This window comes from Epinephelus fuscoguttatus, linkage group LG10 (assembly GCF_011397635.1).
Source record: "Epinephelus fuscoguttatus linkage group LG10, E.fuscoguttatus.final_Chr_v1".
Lineage (NCBI taxonomy): Eukaryota > Metazoa > Chordata > Actinopteri > Perciformes > Serranidae > Epinephelus > Epinephelus fuscoguttatus.
Genome location: NC_064761.1, coordinates 17237936 through 17256257, shown reverse-complemented (window position 1 = coordinate 17256257; position 18322 = coordinate 17237936). Strand labels below are relative to the sequence as shown.

The following is an 18322-nucleotide window of genomic DNA, read 5'->3' as shown; positions in this document are numbered from 1 at the left end:
TAACCTCACATAAAATGTTCATCCATGTCTCAAATGATTTTTTTTAAGTACAGATGTATCTGGAACCCCTTTATCAGTTCATTTTATTGCTATAGTTGATATTTTTACCATCATTTCATGCCATACAATAGCTGATTGCATATCTGTATTGAACAGACACTATAACTGGTGAATTGGTGGAGATACTGTTCACTCTGCCAATGAGTATCCTGGTAGAATTGAGATCCACCACACCATTGAAATAGTAAAGGCTGTAGTGGTGATGATTTCACAAAATCTCCGCCCCCTAAAAACATGATTGTGAACCATGACTGTTGATTGTTGTGGGTTTAGCTGGACCACATCGGCCCAGCCCTTTAGGAGCTTCATGAAGCCCGAGGCTGCTGGACTTGGTTCCTTTGGCCCCAGGCTAACCTGTTATTACTAAAACCAGTTCCCAGATAGATAAAACCCTTGAAATATAAACCCCTGACTGGGATCTTGTTAGCTCCCTTCGGAGGTGGAAAAGCACTGGATTGAAACCGATATAAAAAACATAAAATACCTCTCATATGGGGTTCTGGGTCTAACCATTTACAGATGGTTACCCCTTTATGTTGGGTTCTAGGATGAACCCTCTGAAAGGGTTCCAGGTATAACCCTTATAAAATGCTCTACCAGAAATTAAAAAAAAAAACCTCTCCTTTGGGGACAAGCAGAAGAACTCTATGCGGTTCTACTGAGTCCCTTTATTTCTAGGAGTGTACGATGTTTAAGCTGATATTAAATAGAATACACAGTGATGCAGAGCTTTTCATGTCTGAGCATCTTTGTAGGAAAAGAGGAGAAAGACAGCCTGCGATGCTGCAGTAAAAAATGTTGAGCTCCTGCCAGCTCTTCTGTGCGAACAAAAAAAAGGTTTCTTACACCGGTGTTTAGTGATGGCTCACAGCAGGAGATTAACCCGCGGGTTAAGTGCAGACACAGCTGGAAAGGGCTTATTTCATCCTATACATTAAATCAACCTCAGTCCACAAAAATGCGTCACTGATTGAATGTACGTTCCACATCCATCTTTTTTTGAGAGACCTTTACATCTAGACAAATGAGTGCATGTTATTCAAACTTTCAATAGATCTCCCATCATGTCCATAATGTCTCATAATGTCATTACTGCCTACTGAGAGGGGATTACAGAAGCATTAAAAGGCATGGCAAGAAGAAAAGAAGAAGCATCATGAGGAATTCAATCCTGAAAAAAATGCTAAATACCAAAGCATACATGCATCCTCATCTCCTCACGACTGTACTGTTCTTTAAGAGGAAACACAGAGATGACACAGTTTTCCACCTAATCTCTTCCCCTGTAAATCAAATGGGCGCTAACACATAACACAGCAATGCAGAGATGAGGGAAAGCATCCCAGAAGGAGTCTACAGAGAATACAGGGGCCACCGGGGCCCCATCAACAAATCACTCAGGTAAAAATGCTTGTCATTTCCCAACATCTGGCATTGACAGTGCAGAGAGTCAAATGTGTGACCTTTTTTTCTATAACCTCGACAGCAGGGTGCCAACAGTTTCAACTCTGCAAGGGGAAAACAACAGCAAAGGTGCCCCAAACAAAAATTAAGCCAGCTTGTGTTGACAGCAACAGCCTTGAACATACTTTAACTTCATCTACCAGGACTGTCCTGAAAATCATCTCCATGCTCAAATGTGTCTTTCTGATCGTGTTTTTGTTTGCACGGAGATGCTTTCACCAGACGTCATGCATGTTAAATTGATTACATATCACTGTATCTCAACATGCTGATATATTACAGCAGTAATTCAACTTAAGAACCTTCCTCAAGGGCACAGCTCCCTCCCGGGGTGTGAGCTGTGACCTCATTTCAAGGTTATACCACTGAACTGTTTGCAGTAAGTCTTTTCAAAAGACAGCTCAGCTCTGGGAATTGTTATAAGAAGCCTGTAATTTAACACACATTCCCTGAAAGAATGAATTGTTTACCTTGATAGTCCACATCCCAGGCTGTGGTTCCTTGATGTTGACAACTCTGGCAGAGTTGGGAATGTGCAGGAGCTCAGTCAGGCCGTCACTCTTCCCCACAGACTTCCCTGGAGGCCAAACATGAACACTTAGACAATTATTCACCCTTTCTGCAGCTCTGACTGATACAAATAACTTCTTAACACTCATTGATGCATTGCTTCAAATTACAGATACAAAACTGAACATTAGTTGTCAACATATAATGATGCAGGATATGGTTTAAGCATTAAACAAAATACTGTAGGCGAATGTGCTAAATGAGTGGACCCCCGATGATGTTAGAACCAATCCACTCATATGATAGAGAAAAAAAATCTGTGTACTATATTTCAGCTTCTACAGTTAGCTTCACTTCCTAAGAAATAAAATGTCTTTTTATTTTGGGACCTTGATCCAAAATCACCTAAAAAAAAAAGCTTCTCTTTGATTTAGAGAGACTTGCACATGAAATGTGAAATTTACACTTGTTAAGATAGTTTGTCTGCTTTCAAAATCCACTGCAGTTGCACTGAAAGTATCTTGGTGTTGCATTATCAATGCTTGTATCATTATCTACGCAAACAACATTTCACAGTGAATGTTCTTTATTAAAGTATTGACTAAGAAAATGTACTGTAGTTACTATAATGTTGAGGTCTTTCCTTTCAACTTTACAAAATGGCCTACAATGACTGGACAAACTAAAATCAAAGAACTACTTCTTTCATGTCTGTTATGTGCAAAAACACACAAAATATATAGCTAAAATCATAGTCAATATTCACAATATCAGTGTGACCAATAAATGCACAATAGATAGACATGTTTTTGGTGAGTATATAGCCGTGTCTCAATTCAGGGGCTGCAGCCTTCGAAGGCTGCATTTGAGGACCAATTGTGTCACATCGGTGCGACCAAGGCTGTCCCATTTCGAAGGCTCCTTCAAATGTGGCCGAGAGATGCAGCCGTCTTTCCCAGAATTTGGAGGATGCAACAAATGAATCGTTCGTGGCCCAGCCTATCCCAAGATGCAGTTAAGTTTACGAACAGTTGTTAACTGGCTAATGTTGACTGTCGTTAGCATTACTATAGCTAAAAGCACACAGCTTAAATAAACTTGATTAAATAAGTTTACCTGAAAACAGTCCTCCATCAGCCTGAAATATATCAAACGGCGGCGTCTCCGGCAGTGAATCATCTCCTCAAGTACTAAATTAAATATATATATATATATATATATATATATATATGTAACAGTCTCTGGGTCCATGATTTAGGGTTAACTAATTTACTAGCTTACTCCTTCTCTTGTCAAGCACAGCTGGTTGCTAGGTAACAGTAACGTCAACTGGTCGGGGCGAGAACAACTGGTAATGCAACCAGACCATCCCATTTCGGAGACCGTTGGTTTGGCTCATGCGGCCTTCAAAGGACGTGGCCGACGTCGACTGCAAAGGCTCTGTCCTTCAAAGGCTGCAGCCCCTGAACTGAGACACAGCTTATATATAGTTCAGTGACAATTTAAGGAAAACCTAACATACAGTGGCTCAGTGAGGTGTTGGGCCACCACGACCAGCTACAACAGCCTCTGCAGACTCTTCATAGAAATACTTCACCCAAAAAATGATCATTTGTATATGAATCCCCTGGGGTACAGTGAATTCATGAAGAAAACTCTGTTTTTCTCATATGCCTCCATGGTGAACGAAAAATCCAAAACTGGAGAAAATTCTTGATGAACAGGAGTAAAGGTAAGGCGCATTTAATGACAGCATAACTACAAACACTCACCCAACTCATGCAATACAATCCAAGTCTCATAATCCAGTTGTATGCTCAGTACTTGCCAAACTCATGCATTTTAGAAGAAAACCTTACCATTTAAAACACTTGGAGTACTGCGCCTTTCTCTAATTCCTTCAGAATTTCCACAGTTTTTGGATAACTTTGTTCACCATGGAGACATGCGAGATGTTTTCTTCACAAATTCAATTAAACATGGTTTAAATTATTGAAATATAAATGATAATTTTGTGTGTGAGGTATTCTTTTAAGTCTGAATTGCTTTACTGGAGCAATAGAAGATTTTTTTTTTTCCAAAATGTATTTATTCCCTCATCTGGTGTTATTATGATGTGGTGGAGAGTGTTGTATTACATATTTCCCATAGATGTTTGGATGGGCTGAGACCTGGAGACTGTGACGACCACAACATATGATTCAGATCATATTCATGCTCATCAAACCACTCTATGAGCCCTGAATAGAAGCATCTGCATTTGTTATGTTTCTCCACTCATGTTTTTCATTTATTTTTCTATTTTTTTTGTCACCCATCAGCATACACAGTATATACTGTATATATATTTAGTATGTGTAGTGCATGTACTAATAAATACATCAGTCTAAACAATTCAGATGTTTTGGAATCCCCTTGACAATCCTGTTTATATGTATGGTAACTTTTATCATACCCTGAGGGTTTTTTATCTCAATGTTAGGCGCTGGGCCGCTGAGGGCCACAGTGACTTCCTTGAGGCTGGGGTCAAAGGGCATCTGCCAAGTGTTGGTGGCCCCGCTGAAGTGATCAGTGGACAGCAGGTGAATCTTGGATGACTGCACCGCCTCCTCCACCCATTTCAGAACCTGCAGCGATGGAAAGGAAAATAAAAACACATGTATCACACATCATTTATAGTGCGGGAAATGCATTCTGTCTCTGTGATGTTCTAAATGCTAGATAAGGTATTATTATTCATTATTTTGAGACCACAATGCTAACAAATGCAAATAACATTATTAAGAGAAATCCATTTATTCATTTTTTAACATTAATGATCTACCAACTAACACACACACACACACACACACACACACAAAATTACCCCCTCAGCTGCACACAAGGTCATCCCCTCAACATGTGTAAGGCTTTTTTCAGGAAGTTTCTAACATTCCCCTGTGTCCTGGCCCCCTGTTTCCCCCCTGTCCCTATAGAGAACTCAGCAGCTACTGTGTGAAACCCAGATCCAGAGGCTATTTAACCATTAATATGCAAAACAGGAATTTGTGATGCGAGAGTAGTGGTGGAAGTACTTAGACCTTTTAATGAAGTAAAAGTAGTAAAACCACAGTGTAAAAATACTCTGTATGGGAGACTACTTTATGTTCTTCAAGTGTATTTTGTTGAAGTTAAGTAATGACCACAATATATGATTGCTGCTGTCCTCAGCTCACCACCTGTCAGACACCACTGGCTCTGTTAGTCCATTTATAAACATATACCAAAAATTATTTTAATCACATAGTCATTTTGCTTATTACTAATGCTATATGAGCTGGTTGTAGGGCCGTGATGCTGTCGGCACAGGTTGTTGATGTAGAATACTTTTTAATCTGCCGGAACATGTCATGATGACAAATGCAGGTTCACCTGATTTAGATAAAATAAAACCAGTTTAAGCTTGTGCACTGGACCAGTTCAGCAAAACCAGACATCGACCAACTCTAGCTACAAGCATTTTTACAATAAGCACTACCAACAAACCAAACCATGGTCAATATATTTGCTACAAGGGTTTCTATAAACGAGTTAAAAAAAGACATTTCTAATTAAATTAAATTAAATTAAATTATTTTTTAGTAAATGATGCTGCTAAGCAAATGTAATAGAAGACAGAGCAAGAGAAACAGAGAAGGTGAGTAAAATAAATAAAAAGACAAATGGGAGTATTACTAAAAAGACGGACAAAGAGCCAAGGATTCTATATGACAAATGCAGTCTTACATTAAATTGTTCAAAATCGAGAATCCTGTCCTCCTCTAGCAAAGACTCTTATCTTACAGTAGTAAAACAGCAATACTATTCAAACTGCAGGATTTGACTCACTGCCCAGTCCAAGCCTGCTGATTTACACCTCTTGGAAAGGTTAAAAAGAGCTATGGTATGCATCAATCAATTAAATGTTTCCTGCACATTTGATCTGGAGTCCAGACCTGAACATGGGCACAGCAAAAGACACAAGAGAGGCTGTAAAACCTTCTACTGCCATTTAATTTACACAGCTTAGGGGCAGAACCCAGGCCATGCTGAAATGATCTGAATACTGTGACCAAAGCACATGTTTTACCAGAAAGCTGCTCTTGAACAGAAGTGTAGCTCCACATTTCTGTTTCCAGTAATGCTCTTACCTCATTGACCTGTTTCTTGTCTAGATGGAAGACCTGCCCAGAGCTGGTGGATGCGATCTCTTCATAAGCCTTGTATCCAATGTGAGTCCTATCATCACAGTCCCCTGTGAGCACAAACACAACCTACACACACAAATATACAATGTGATCTCTTTAATTGTAAACCTGTGTATAATATAATGTATATTGCAGTAATATCCAAACCTGTGACTGCTTCTGCTGAATGAGCTGCAGAACTTCATGGGTCAGCTTGTAATCTTTGGAGCGGGCATCTGTGAAGACATAAATAAAGGATCCCGGCAAAGAGATCTCCAAGGCAATCTTGATGGCACCAATGCTCATCTCAGGACAGTCCCCACCTCCCTGAGAAAGAGAAGGATGTCATCAGCAAACGGTGTAAGTGCTAATATATAGCCTCATTTCCACCAAACAGTCCAGTATGGTAGAGTTCAGTTCCGTACACATTTTCACATTTCCACTGTGAAAAGTTGTGGATGGTACTAGTGCAATTGTTCCTTACTATCCCCATTTTTTGGTCCCCACTCTGTTGGGGTACCTAGCACACAGATCTGATACTAAAAGGTGGAGCTGTGAATACTGCAGTCCATTGATTGGTCAATGGCTGACAGTCATTCTTGCTCAGGGCCGAGTTGTGGCTGGTTTTGAGGCTTATGTTACCACTGTTCATACCGTGGAGAGTTTTACATATATTAGTAAACTATAACTATAAAATGAAAGGATATTATGCTGCTTCTGGCAGCAGCTGTAGTCTGAGAAAAAAATAACTTAATTCACTGGGCCGACTGATGGCAGCTTTTAAGGTGGAACATTTACCTGTAATGCATGAGGTGACAAAGTGAATCCATCAGCACGCCTTACATTTCAATATGACAACTCTGACCATTCCATAAGTTTTTATTGTCTCTTGTGGATGACATACACTTTTAGTAATGAGTGAATCTTCAAGTGTTCAAAAAAAAAAAAAAAAAAATATATATATATATATATATATATATATGTATATACATATATATACATACACATATATATAATTATTTTTAACCATATTATGCAAACTGCATATTCTAATCCTCATTGAGAGAAAAAAAAAGCATTGCGGAGTATCATTCCCATGGACGACAGCAACACTAAAACCCTGTGCTTGCCTGAAAAGGACTAGATGCACAAACTCTCTATTTTTAAATATCCCATCAAGAGAGACTCTCACTCTTGCTTGATCTTTTTTGTTGTGAAAATGTAGGTATGCGACCCTGTTCTGTGGACGATAAATGAGGTGCAGACACCGGTAATAAGGAAATATAGTAAGTGCTTGATGGAGCAGTGAGTGACAACAACCCTGCCCACATTTAAGTGTACTATTTGTGGTGGAAACACTAGGGTCTTAGTACCACGTCTGAAGGGTCACTTTTGGTTCGAAAGGTGGAAACAGGGCTTATGTGAGCTTGAGAGCCACCAACACAGCTCTCTGATTTATTTAGGAAATTTATTTTCTAGTGTTTGTTATAGAAAGCAGTCTAAGGTGGCAATTTTATTAGGTATGTCTGTAGAACAATAATGTCAACAATAACTTAACATTATACGCATTATAAAAGTAGACTTTATGGCAGTACAGTTGTATTGGACTGCAATGAATTGTGAAGATATCCCTAACAGAGTGGCCAGTGTGTCGAGTGTATGTGATATATAATTAGCAATGCAGTGTTGATTCAGGGCTTTGATCACATGGATAAATTAAATATAACCAAAAGGCATGTGTTAGTAGTCTGACATTGCCGGACAAAATTGCAAATGTGAGTTAGTCTGGAACCTCTCAGTTCATTTTTTGATTTCCAAGGTCTGTTATTGATGGCTGTAGATCAGAATACCTGTGGACTCAATTGGACAGACCGTCAACCAATTAGATGTAGCGCTGATGGGGTTTGACGGTGTAGCATCAATATGTCTGTGAACGCGTGTTGCCATTTTTGCCAACATAATTTGAAAATAGTACATCAACAGAAAGTTCCACATCAGCTAAAGCCATCTTGGTTGTTTCTGAAATGCCTCAAAATCACTCCTCTTTACTAAGCTTGGTTAATGCTTGCCATAGAGTATCCAGAGTGTAGCCAAGAATTATGTCATTGCATATTTTGCATTAAGCAAGAAGGTTCCTCAAATTGTTGGTCATCATCTGAAACATGCCCCATATTAAATAAACAGTTGTGATTGGCCAAGTGGAAATCTGTCTGAACAGGAGAGGGACCAGATGGAAGGAGCAAATAAAACATGAACTTGTAGATTCGTCCGGTTTCCAGGCTAATGTAGAAGAGCACAAGCCCATAAAGATTTTCTTGGAAACCCACAAAACTAAATACTATTGAATTAGAGTGAATGCTTGGTATTTTAGCAGTACCTGTGAACATCCTTGATGCCAGGCTTTCCAATTAGTAATACATAAATATTAAACATTATCTCTAGTGGTACCACATCCAGGAGATTGTCAACATCTAATAATCTTTGTAGTTTTTAAAGAGTTGTTGCTAAAAATAGCCAGTGGGGTGCAAAAATAATCTTATCTATCATATCATATGGAGAGGTGCAACACACAGTAATAAGAAATGTGTGAAGTATGTATAGGTGTGAGTGCTCAATCTCTTTGACTCATCTCTGTCTTGCAGGATGGGGCAGAGACAAATGTCCTCTGCAGCATTCCAGACACATTTCAGTCTGTCTGAGGGGTTCAACAGCTAGCTAGGATGCATCACCCCCAAGAGTAACATCTGGAATGGAGTGACCCATGATTTTAGGCCAAGGGGGGTTGGAAGGTGAAGAGACAGGAATCCTCTGTCTCTCCTGAACCCCATCATCTCCCCTCTGGACAAAATCCCACTCCCCCGCTGCCCCTAACACTAAGCCTGATAACCTCTCTGTGCACTTTTGTTCTTGTGGTTTAAAAATATGAAGTGTTGCCTAACATCCTCATCCTTACACACAATGGCGTTCATGTCAAGAGAATTTTAACTCAAGAAAAATGTCAATTCCAAAGAGTCTGTTTTCCATGCACTCTGGCCAAAACCTCTTCAGGGGTTGTGCAGGTGAAGAGGTGAGGGAGGAAAAACAGACTCAGGAATAAAGCAGCAAGTGAGAGGAAACTGGATCTCTTCCATTCTACACACAACACGCTTGTGCACCAGATTAACTGTAGCACATGCCAAGGATGCACAGACAGTTGCCAAAATCTTTTTCTTCAAAGGACAGACCCCTGAATGCTACTTGTCTCTATCCGTGCCTGTCTGTCTCCCTGTCATACCGCATACTGCATGTCCATTGCATGGACCGGCACAACTCTACTCAACTCAACTTGCTCTTTTTTGGTTTTCCATTGTCCAAGGTTGTGGATAGTACCTGGTACGTAGTACTTTTTTTGGTACCACCTTGGTCAAGCAAGCTGAGCCGATATTAAGTAGAAACACTGCAGACCACTGATTGGTCAGAGAAAATCATCACTAGATTTATCACTTACTGTATACAACACCTGACACACTGAATAGCCAAGCTACTGTCAATATCCATTCAACCCAGATAATTAAAAACGGCAGGCCACAAAAGCACACCACACACTATGTCGCACAATTAATATAGTACAGTCGCTCCTCTGTTGGGTTGTCGAAAGGATTCAGCAAGTGTCATGTTGATAGGCAGCTTTGCCAGCTGAGTATCCTGCCCACACTGAGGGTCTACTAACCGCAGTAGAGAAAAGGACCTGCTACCAAAAGTGAGTGGAGTCAGGACGAACCATGCAGTGGAAATAAGGCATTAGACATGAGGGGTGCCAGCTTTGCAGTTTTTCTGCTTTGCTCAAGAAGTACACAACGGGGTTTCTGCACAACTTCCTTTCTCTCTCCGAGTGATTACACAAAAATGTGAACTTGGCAGAAGTCTGTTTAGCTGTCTAGCCGTTGTATGTTTTTGTTTATACATTTATTTGTGATGGTGCAGGAAGGCAAATAATCATGGAGGGAAGACGGGTTTTTTAATTTGCTACGGTAAGGTCAACATATGATCAAAAGCCAAGAGTGTTTGAACCCTTAACTACCATTACATGAGGACTGAAACACACTAAAACTGAGAGCAGCAATTCCAAGTCTATTGTAAAAGTAAAGAAAAATAAACAAAATATAAATCATCCTTTTAAACTTCTTTCATCATCCAGTGTAGACTGACCGATTAGGCTTGGTCTCAATCAGCTAACAAACTTTCCTACCCAGACGTCTGGTATGACAACAGTCTGGAGCTTTTATCAAGGCCAGATGACCTTATGCTACTGCTATGACAACCAGGCTACTGCTGCTGTTTCCTCGGTTCGATGAACACGATCTCTGAACCCACCTGAACGTACAGCTCTCTCAACTCATACTGGAACTTCTTGGGGTCTGTTGTGATTGTTACAGGTCCAATCTCTGAAAAGAAACAACAGAAAGAGGCTCTGTGATTAATAAGGCCACAGGCTGAAGTCTACATCAGATGAATAACTGAAAGCATTTTTGTTTCCGAAATTCTTGTCCCCAGCCAAATATTGCTTTTGGCAGATGTGTACGGATGTCCAGATTAAAATGTCACAATATGAACTACAGTGAGGAAAAACTTCAGGAAAGAAGATATATTTAACTAACAGAGAGAGGGAAAGAGGGAAATGTGAAAAAGATACTTATAAACCGACAGAAGGAAAGACATAAAAGGAATGACGACGAAAGTTGGAATTATAGTCTTGAAATGTTTTTAAAGACAGATATAATAATGATGAAAATTTGAAGGTCTGTACTGATAAGACATGAGCTCTGGAAAACTTCCAGTTTGTTCCTTCACTGATACACCAAAGCTGGTATCATCTACATGTTATGAACCAGAATTAAGACCAGATATACTGCAAGACAGAGCAGACAAAGGTGATAACTGATTAATCAACTAATCGTAACAATCCTCCTTCCCATTCCTTGTGTTATCGGCTCTCCTTCTGTTTAAGACAAATGACTTTTCCATTGAGTTATTGGAATGTTTTTTTGCCAATGTCTGCTTAGGAGTTGGACGAAGTGGGGCTATCTTTTGTGCTCTGTACCTCTGCCAGTGTTGGTAGTCACTGCTGTTTCTCAGCTTACTTTGTTCTATCCATTAATGAGCTGCTAAGCCCCTTCTTGAGTCAAACTGTGACTTCAGCCACTGCAGCTGTGCTGTGGAATGAGCCTGATGAGGGGCTGCAAAAGTGCACACAAGTAGGCACACACACAAGTAGGTACTCACACACACACTGCCGTTTTGCACATGCAAGCAGATTGGAAAACAAGGTTTCCCTTGTTGAAGAGAGGGCAATTACAAAGGATCCCTGACTATTGAAAAGGGATACAGTTTGAACTGTTTTACAACAGTCTTGTTTAACGGCCAGGGCCCAAATTCAGTGCTGAGACTCCTTAAGCACACTTATCATTGAGCTTTCTACTCTCCTTCTGACTCAAGTGATTTTATTGAAGTAAAACTTTAAAGGTTGTTGAGTTTGACATAACTTTACACTGTATACAATGAGGAATCAGAAGCATTTTCTTTCCTTTGCAACCAGCATCACCTCTTCTTGAAAAGCACTCCCCAAGCACTTCCAGTTTCTATAATAAAGTACACAAAGAAGCAAGAAGCCTTTTTCCAAATGACCCAGATTTTGGCATCCTTTTAAATCCTCAAGGTGGAGTGAAGGAACATTTGTGGCGATCAGAGACGCTTTTTAAAACTAACATGGAAATGTGTCTGGCGGCTCTGAACGGAACATGGATCTCAAGCCAAACTTCTCAGAGATGGAAAAGCTGACCTCTCTTTTCTTATGGGAGAAGTTCCCATGGCTGTTGTAAGTATTCTTTAGACTGTTTTGGCTACGGTGTCCATAACCACAGTCACCGTCTTTGCACCAGCACTGTGGAAAACCATAGCTAATACTCATGTATGAGAAGACATACACCTAACCCTCCAAACTGTGTGACAATCTTTGACTTCGACATATCAGAATAACACTGGTGCTGTTGTCATTATTTTCTCTTTAGATGTGTATTTATCCACATTTAGAAACGAGCATTAGCACCCACTTTTCAGCGCCAGTACCGAAGTCAGTTACAAGCATTCACGCCTCAAAGCTTTCCAGTTTCAGAAGTCCACTAGAACCACCAAGGGTTAAGTGCCTTGTCCAAGAGCATCTTATGAGTTATGGTTAGGGCAAGAAAAATCATTACAGCTTCATTTCCATTATAACTCAGAACAGATCTATTTTCCTCATTTACCACCTGAATGTTATAAATAAAACATGTTTGAGGACATGACTGGATGGAAGCTCATCTTACATGACTACACATTTAAATGAAAACTTAATGCAGTCGTCTGGCTGCCACGCAGGAAATACTTTTAATGCTTTCTCTGTGATGACAAGGAACACATAAGTGGCACAAACATGGCCAAGTGAACGAACTCAGGGTGAAAGAATGCTCTAAAGTCTGACAAGAAGGAACAATGAAAGAGGGAAAATTATAAAATCGAAATAAAGATCTGCATCTAATCCTGTTTTTTTTAATCTGTTGTATAAATTGTTGACAAAAGTTGTCTTGAAACAAATGATCAAAATAAATTATTCTACCTTGATCTATTTATAGCATTCATTCGTAATGCTGGCTGTAAAAGCACGCATCTGCAAATAACGTGCAAGCTTAAACACGCACAGAAAGTCTAATGGGATGGAGCAAACTGGGCAACTGTCCAATGGCAAACTCAGTTTCACCTCCACTGACATTTGGGCTTAAACTAATTTGCTGGGAATCACTCACGCATTCAATGCAGAGTGAGTTTCTCTTTCCTTACAACATCAGCAGCGAGGAATTCCAGGGCCATGCATTGAAAGGTCACAGCCGTTAATGTCTTCCAACCAAAAAAATTCTGAATTTTGGCAGTAATACACGAGACAGGGGAGCTTCACAAGCTGCTATATGACAGACAATTGAAAGTGACATTGTACTGACATTTCTCCAATGTTGTGTCCATGATATGATGCAGCAATTTGGGAAAGTTGTGCTCTTTATGAGCTCTGTGCCTCCAGGACCTCTGCCACAATGGAGAGAGTTTATATAGCAGTGGCAACGATCACATATACGGTTATTTTTCTTTTACATTCCTGAAGGCAAAGACCAAGATGTTCCTAACTCACAATTACTCTGGTTTATAAAAGCCTAATCACAAAGCTTCAGAAAACAGATCAACAGCGACCTGAGGAACCCTTAAACTGAACCTTCTGTTCATCATTGCCAGCAGCAGCACAGTCAAAATGAGTTGTATTCTTTTTCCTATTTACAGACATTTGTGTCAGTTGTGGATCAAAATTTTTATCAACAAAGTGTGCCCTATTTTTTTTTTTAAAGATATTTTTTGCCTTTAGTTGATAGGATAGTGAAGTGTGAAAGGGGGAGAGAGAGAGAGGGAGAGACATGCAGCAAAGGGCCACAGGCTGGAGTTGAGCCCGGGCCACTGCGGCAACAGCCTTATACATGGGGCGCCTGCTCTACCACTAAGCCACCGACGCCCCGTGTGTCCAATTTTTTAAACGAATTTAATGAGCCCCTGTATGTTACCGGTATCCATTTTTTGCTCAAATAATGTTCAGGTAAAGGAGGTTCTTTGGCTTTCCCCGTCCGACAAAATCCAACAGGTTACACAACATGTTGCTGTTACAGCATTTAACAGCAACAGAGGCCGTAAACACATGCTGCTTTTTGTCATTCTGCTGACTCAGGGTAAAGTCTGCCAGAAAAAGAGTGGCTGTCATCCTGACCGTCAGCTATGGGGTATAATTCACTTAATCAGCCCCACTGAGAAAACACATGTGAAACAGCAAACGGTGCAATTAGAGTGCTTCAGTGAGGGAAGTGTCCAGCACTATACATACTACATACAAACCATTAAATTTGTTTGCAGACACACATGTGAGGTGAGGCACACAAGTCCATTTACACTCTTGACATACAAACACACACAAATATACTGTGGATTAACATAGTGGTCTGTAATTATGAGCAGCCATCACTCTTAACAGAGTGCACACAGATGCTATGTCTCTCTTGGGATGTGCAACAAAATTAAATACCATAGGTCTGAGTACACTGCATACACACAACAATGTGCACTACGTAATTGTTAACATTCTTTCTTTCATAATTGCAAGCTCCCCTATCCCATTATTTTTTAACTATAAACTTTACAATTCATTGTTAAGTTTTTATTCCTTTCTGGTCCTTTCAATTCTTCTTATAAGAAGACTTATAAATCCCTAATTAAATTAGCTCAAATTGGCCAGCCTTACTCAGACACAGTGATGAAATCAGCCTGAAAGATTTTCCCAAACAGGAAATTACTGCCTTGTAAAAAAATTAAATCCTGCTTTTTTACCAAGTGCATATGTGTTGCCTATTAAAAGCATAATTAAGACCTCACGTGGTAATAATCTCCATTTATTTCAAACAAAGTCCTGCACTCATCTCTGGTGTTGACAGTGACACAACAATGTCCTCACCGCTACAGAACGATAAAGACTTTTGTAATGGTGCCAGATCAAAAAATGTGTTCTTTCACCACATTGAGACCAACTCATTCAGATTTTACAAGTATTTTCACCTTCTAATAGTTTGAGGTTTGAGAAGGTTTCACCAAATAAAATATCCAAATGTGGCATAGTAAAAAGGTCATTTAAGGAGCAAGGACTGTTTCAAACATCAACAAGGTAAAGTTTACATACAGTATTTCCATTTCCTGTCAGACCTACTGTCAGGTATATTCTCTAATGCATTAAAGCTGCCAATGTTCTTATAACTGTCAACCTAAATAGATCACAGTTTTTGCTTAATATAAACTGACTGTATTCGAAAAATCTCCTTTTACTCTTTTCTCTAGATTGGATTCAAAGCTCATCACCACGCTCACTCTTGCCTCTACTCTTCTTTCTTTCTGTTTTGCCCCTCAGTTTCTTCACTACATTTTTTCTCTGTCCTTTCTTACAGTGTGTCCCTATTGTCTGACTTCAGCTGCTATCTAATGACTGAGGTTTAGCCCGGAGCGACGGAGCTGACGACAGGCTTGATTTCAAACCACTACAAAGTGAACTTGTGATGGAAACTTCTCCCCGCAACCAACAGAGAGAGAAAGCAGGACCACCAGGCAGCTAACCTCTGCCTCTCTTGTTTCACTTCACTTGACGCAATTGGATGTGTCTCATGATGATGCGCCACAAAACCATAGATCACTAATAATGGCACTCATGAGTTCAAATGATCACACACAGCCATTTGCACATAAACATATAGTGACACCCAAATGATGCACACACACACACACACACACACACACACACACACACACACACACACACACACAGGCATGCAATCCCTCCCAGATGCATGGCCTGATGAGAAGCATGCTCAAGAGACAGACGACGGCTCTGGGCCCTGCACCAGTCATCCATCTGATTTGATAACTGTGGCTGGAGGCAGATATAGAAGAGGATGCAACCTGAGGCTAAGTCTTTAGTAAGTGTGCATCACGTGTGCATGTTGTATGATTGTCATTTATGGAGATGTGTGGTTCTGTGGTGTGCATGCAACTGAAGAAACATGGTGACCATTCAGGAAATGAAATCCCCTGCCCAAAGTGTGTGCATATTAATATGCAGGTATGTTAAAAGTAATAAGACAATGAAATGCTAAGCAAATAAATGCTGCTGTAGGGATTAACAATAGTAAAACATAGCTTCATGTTCTGTCTCCTATCTTTTCTGTCACTTTCAAACTTTTTGTAACATGTTGCAGGCATCAAATTCAGAACAAGGGTATATTTACAAAAAACAATAAAGTTTATCAATCCGAACATTAAATAACTAGTCTTTGGATTGTATTCAATTGAATATGAGTCAAAAAGAATTGGCGAATCAGTTGTATATAATGACCTGAAAAGTGAAATATCTAATGATAAACTGTTCTGTGTTTTTGCCGACATACGCTCAACTTGTTAAAGTTCAAGCTGATGTTAACCAACTTTATAAAATCATATTATACTGTATGAACTGTTTTGGCCTGGGCATATGTACAAACCGCTACCATCCTTAAAATGTCCCTAACAGCAGTCATTCCCTAAAGTTATCTGATGAAATGTGGTCGACCAAAGATTGCAACATAACCGTCAACATCTGCACACTATTATGGCACTTGATCTTCATAAAAGTTATCTAGACGTCATAAATGCATAATAGGCTGTAAAGCTAAGGAATTAAATGATGATTTCAACTTGTTGCTGCATATTTTTTTGTCCTCCCTTTACATCTGGTCTGGGAAAGGGTGGTGTCAGAGGCAACGATCACGATGGACCAAACAAAGATGTCTTTTCTTGAGGATCCATATAAACATTATCACATGTTGGCAGTCAAAGCATTTTGTATCATTCTCACCACAAGCTCTATGTCACTGAATGTGACGTGTGGAGTTACGAATTCCTACAAAGAAAAACATAAAAGAGAGAGTTGAGTGTAATCTTGCCTGTGCGGCTGGGCGACCGCCTAGACTTTGTGTCTGAATACCAGCCACAAGAAAGAATGCAGACAAATGTGAATGGAAGAAGAAGGCAAAAGCAAATGAATAATTCATATTTTAAAATGGGATCAAGTTCTATTTGGCAATAAGTGTCACTTGTTTCCAAACTCTATATACATTATGCCTGTTTGCAACAAGGAAGATGTTAAGATTATTTAATTATTTCGTCACATTACTTGTCCATGCTGACATCACAACACATAGCATGTGTTCAAAACAAATGCCTTACATGTAAAGCTTGCCGTATAATAAATAGGTTGTGAAATCCTTCAAAGCAAATTCTGTGACTTTGCGCTGTATAAATAAAACTGACTTGGTAACTGGAGTAGAGACGAGATGCTCCTCTACGGTATTCAAAGAAAAGCACCCCAAGGAGGAATGAGATATCATTTTCTGAGACCCTGCCTGACCCTTTCTTCAAGGCTGACTTTTGTCCTTTACAGATTGTCCACCAGGCTTTGAACTCTGTGAATGGTCTGGACAGAGTCTAAAGCACATTAGCTTACCTTTTCATCCCATTTCAGAAGTTTATTTGAGTTTTCCGAACTATTGAGTGTTGTTTTATTCATCTTATTTGGCTATATATGTTTACTTTTAAGATCTATTTAAGTTAAGTTCACTGTACTGTACAAAAACACAGAGGATTTAGAATTTTGAGCCAAGTATGCCATAGAAGATGTTTCACATAAGAGACATCCCCAATTCAGCAGATACCTTTGTCTCTCTTCTGTACTCAACTGACTTTTCTGACAAAAGAAGCCTTACTGAAACACTCCAAGTCAATTGACAATGTTATAAAACATGCTAAGTCAGGTATGGTTGCTCATCTTTTGAGTTTGTCTCTCTTCAACATCTTTGAACAAACCTTGAGTCAGGCAATCAAGGTATATTTTTAGATTCCTTCAAATTTATACAGTCGTCACATATTTGCAACCACCACTTAAGTGGCTTATGTATAACATGATTTGTTGCTGGTGACATTGCCTCTGACGTCTAAAAGCAAATAGTGAACACAAAGACAATGATATGCGTAAAATTTAAAGACTTCTGGTCTGATTTATGATCCTTGCTGTCAGGGCTGTGTTATCAATTCTCCACTCAGCACCTCCCTACTTTGTTACGTAAAGGCACCATTTTCTGGGTTTCTGGGTCAAGCTGTGATAAATCTTCCAAACGTCTTTGTCATCTCCACCTCTGAAAATTGTAAAACCCAAAAACAAACAAATCATGGTCATAAATGCAGGTGACACTTTTTTTATGGTAACAACATCTTTCAAGACCAAACTGCTTACAAAACTGACCCGACCCCTGGTTGGTTGTGTTGCGTAACATCTCCCTTACCCATAATGCATAACAGCAAAGAGGTAAGACAGATGCTCAGTGCATTGCCTTGACAACATAATAAAGATGAGAGGAAGGGCTGGAGAAGAGGATAAAAAAGACAAAGCTGTGGCTTAGAGAGGC

At 39.7% G+C, this 18322-nt stretch overlaps 1 protein-coding gene across 1 annotated transcript in view; it reads right to left on the bottom strand.

Moving 5' to 3' along the window:
- Window positions 1–18322, bottom strand: part of hmcn1 (hemicentin 1) — a 96791-nt gene that overhangs the window by 65086 nt on the left and 13383 nt on the right. Inside the window, exons 2-6 of the mRNA XM_049588337.1 lie at window positions 10593–10663; window positions 6408–6566; window positions 6204–6326; window positions 4490–4661; window positions 1995–2101 (exon numbers count right to left, since the gene is read on the bottom strand). Coding sequence (XP_049444294.1) covers window positions 1995–2101; window positions 4490–4661; window positions 6204–6326; window positions 6408–6566; window positions 10593–10663 — 632 coding nt within the window. The remainder of the gene's footprint in view (window positions 1–1994; window positions 2102–4489; window positions 4662–6203; window positions 6327–6407; window positions 6567–10592; window positions 10664–18322) is intronic.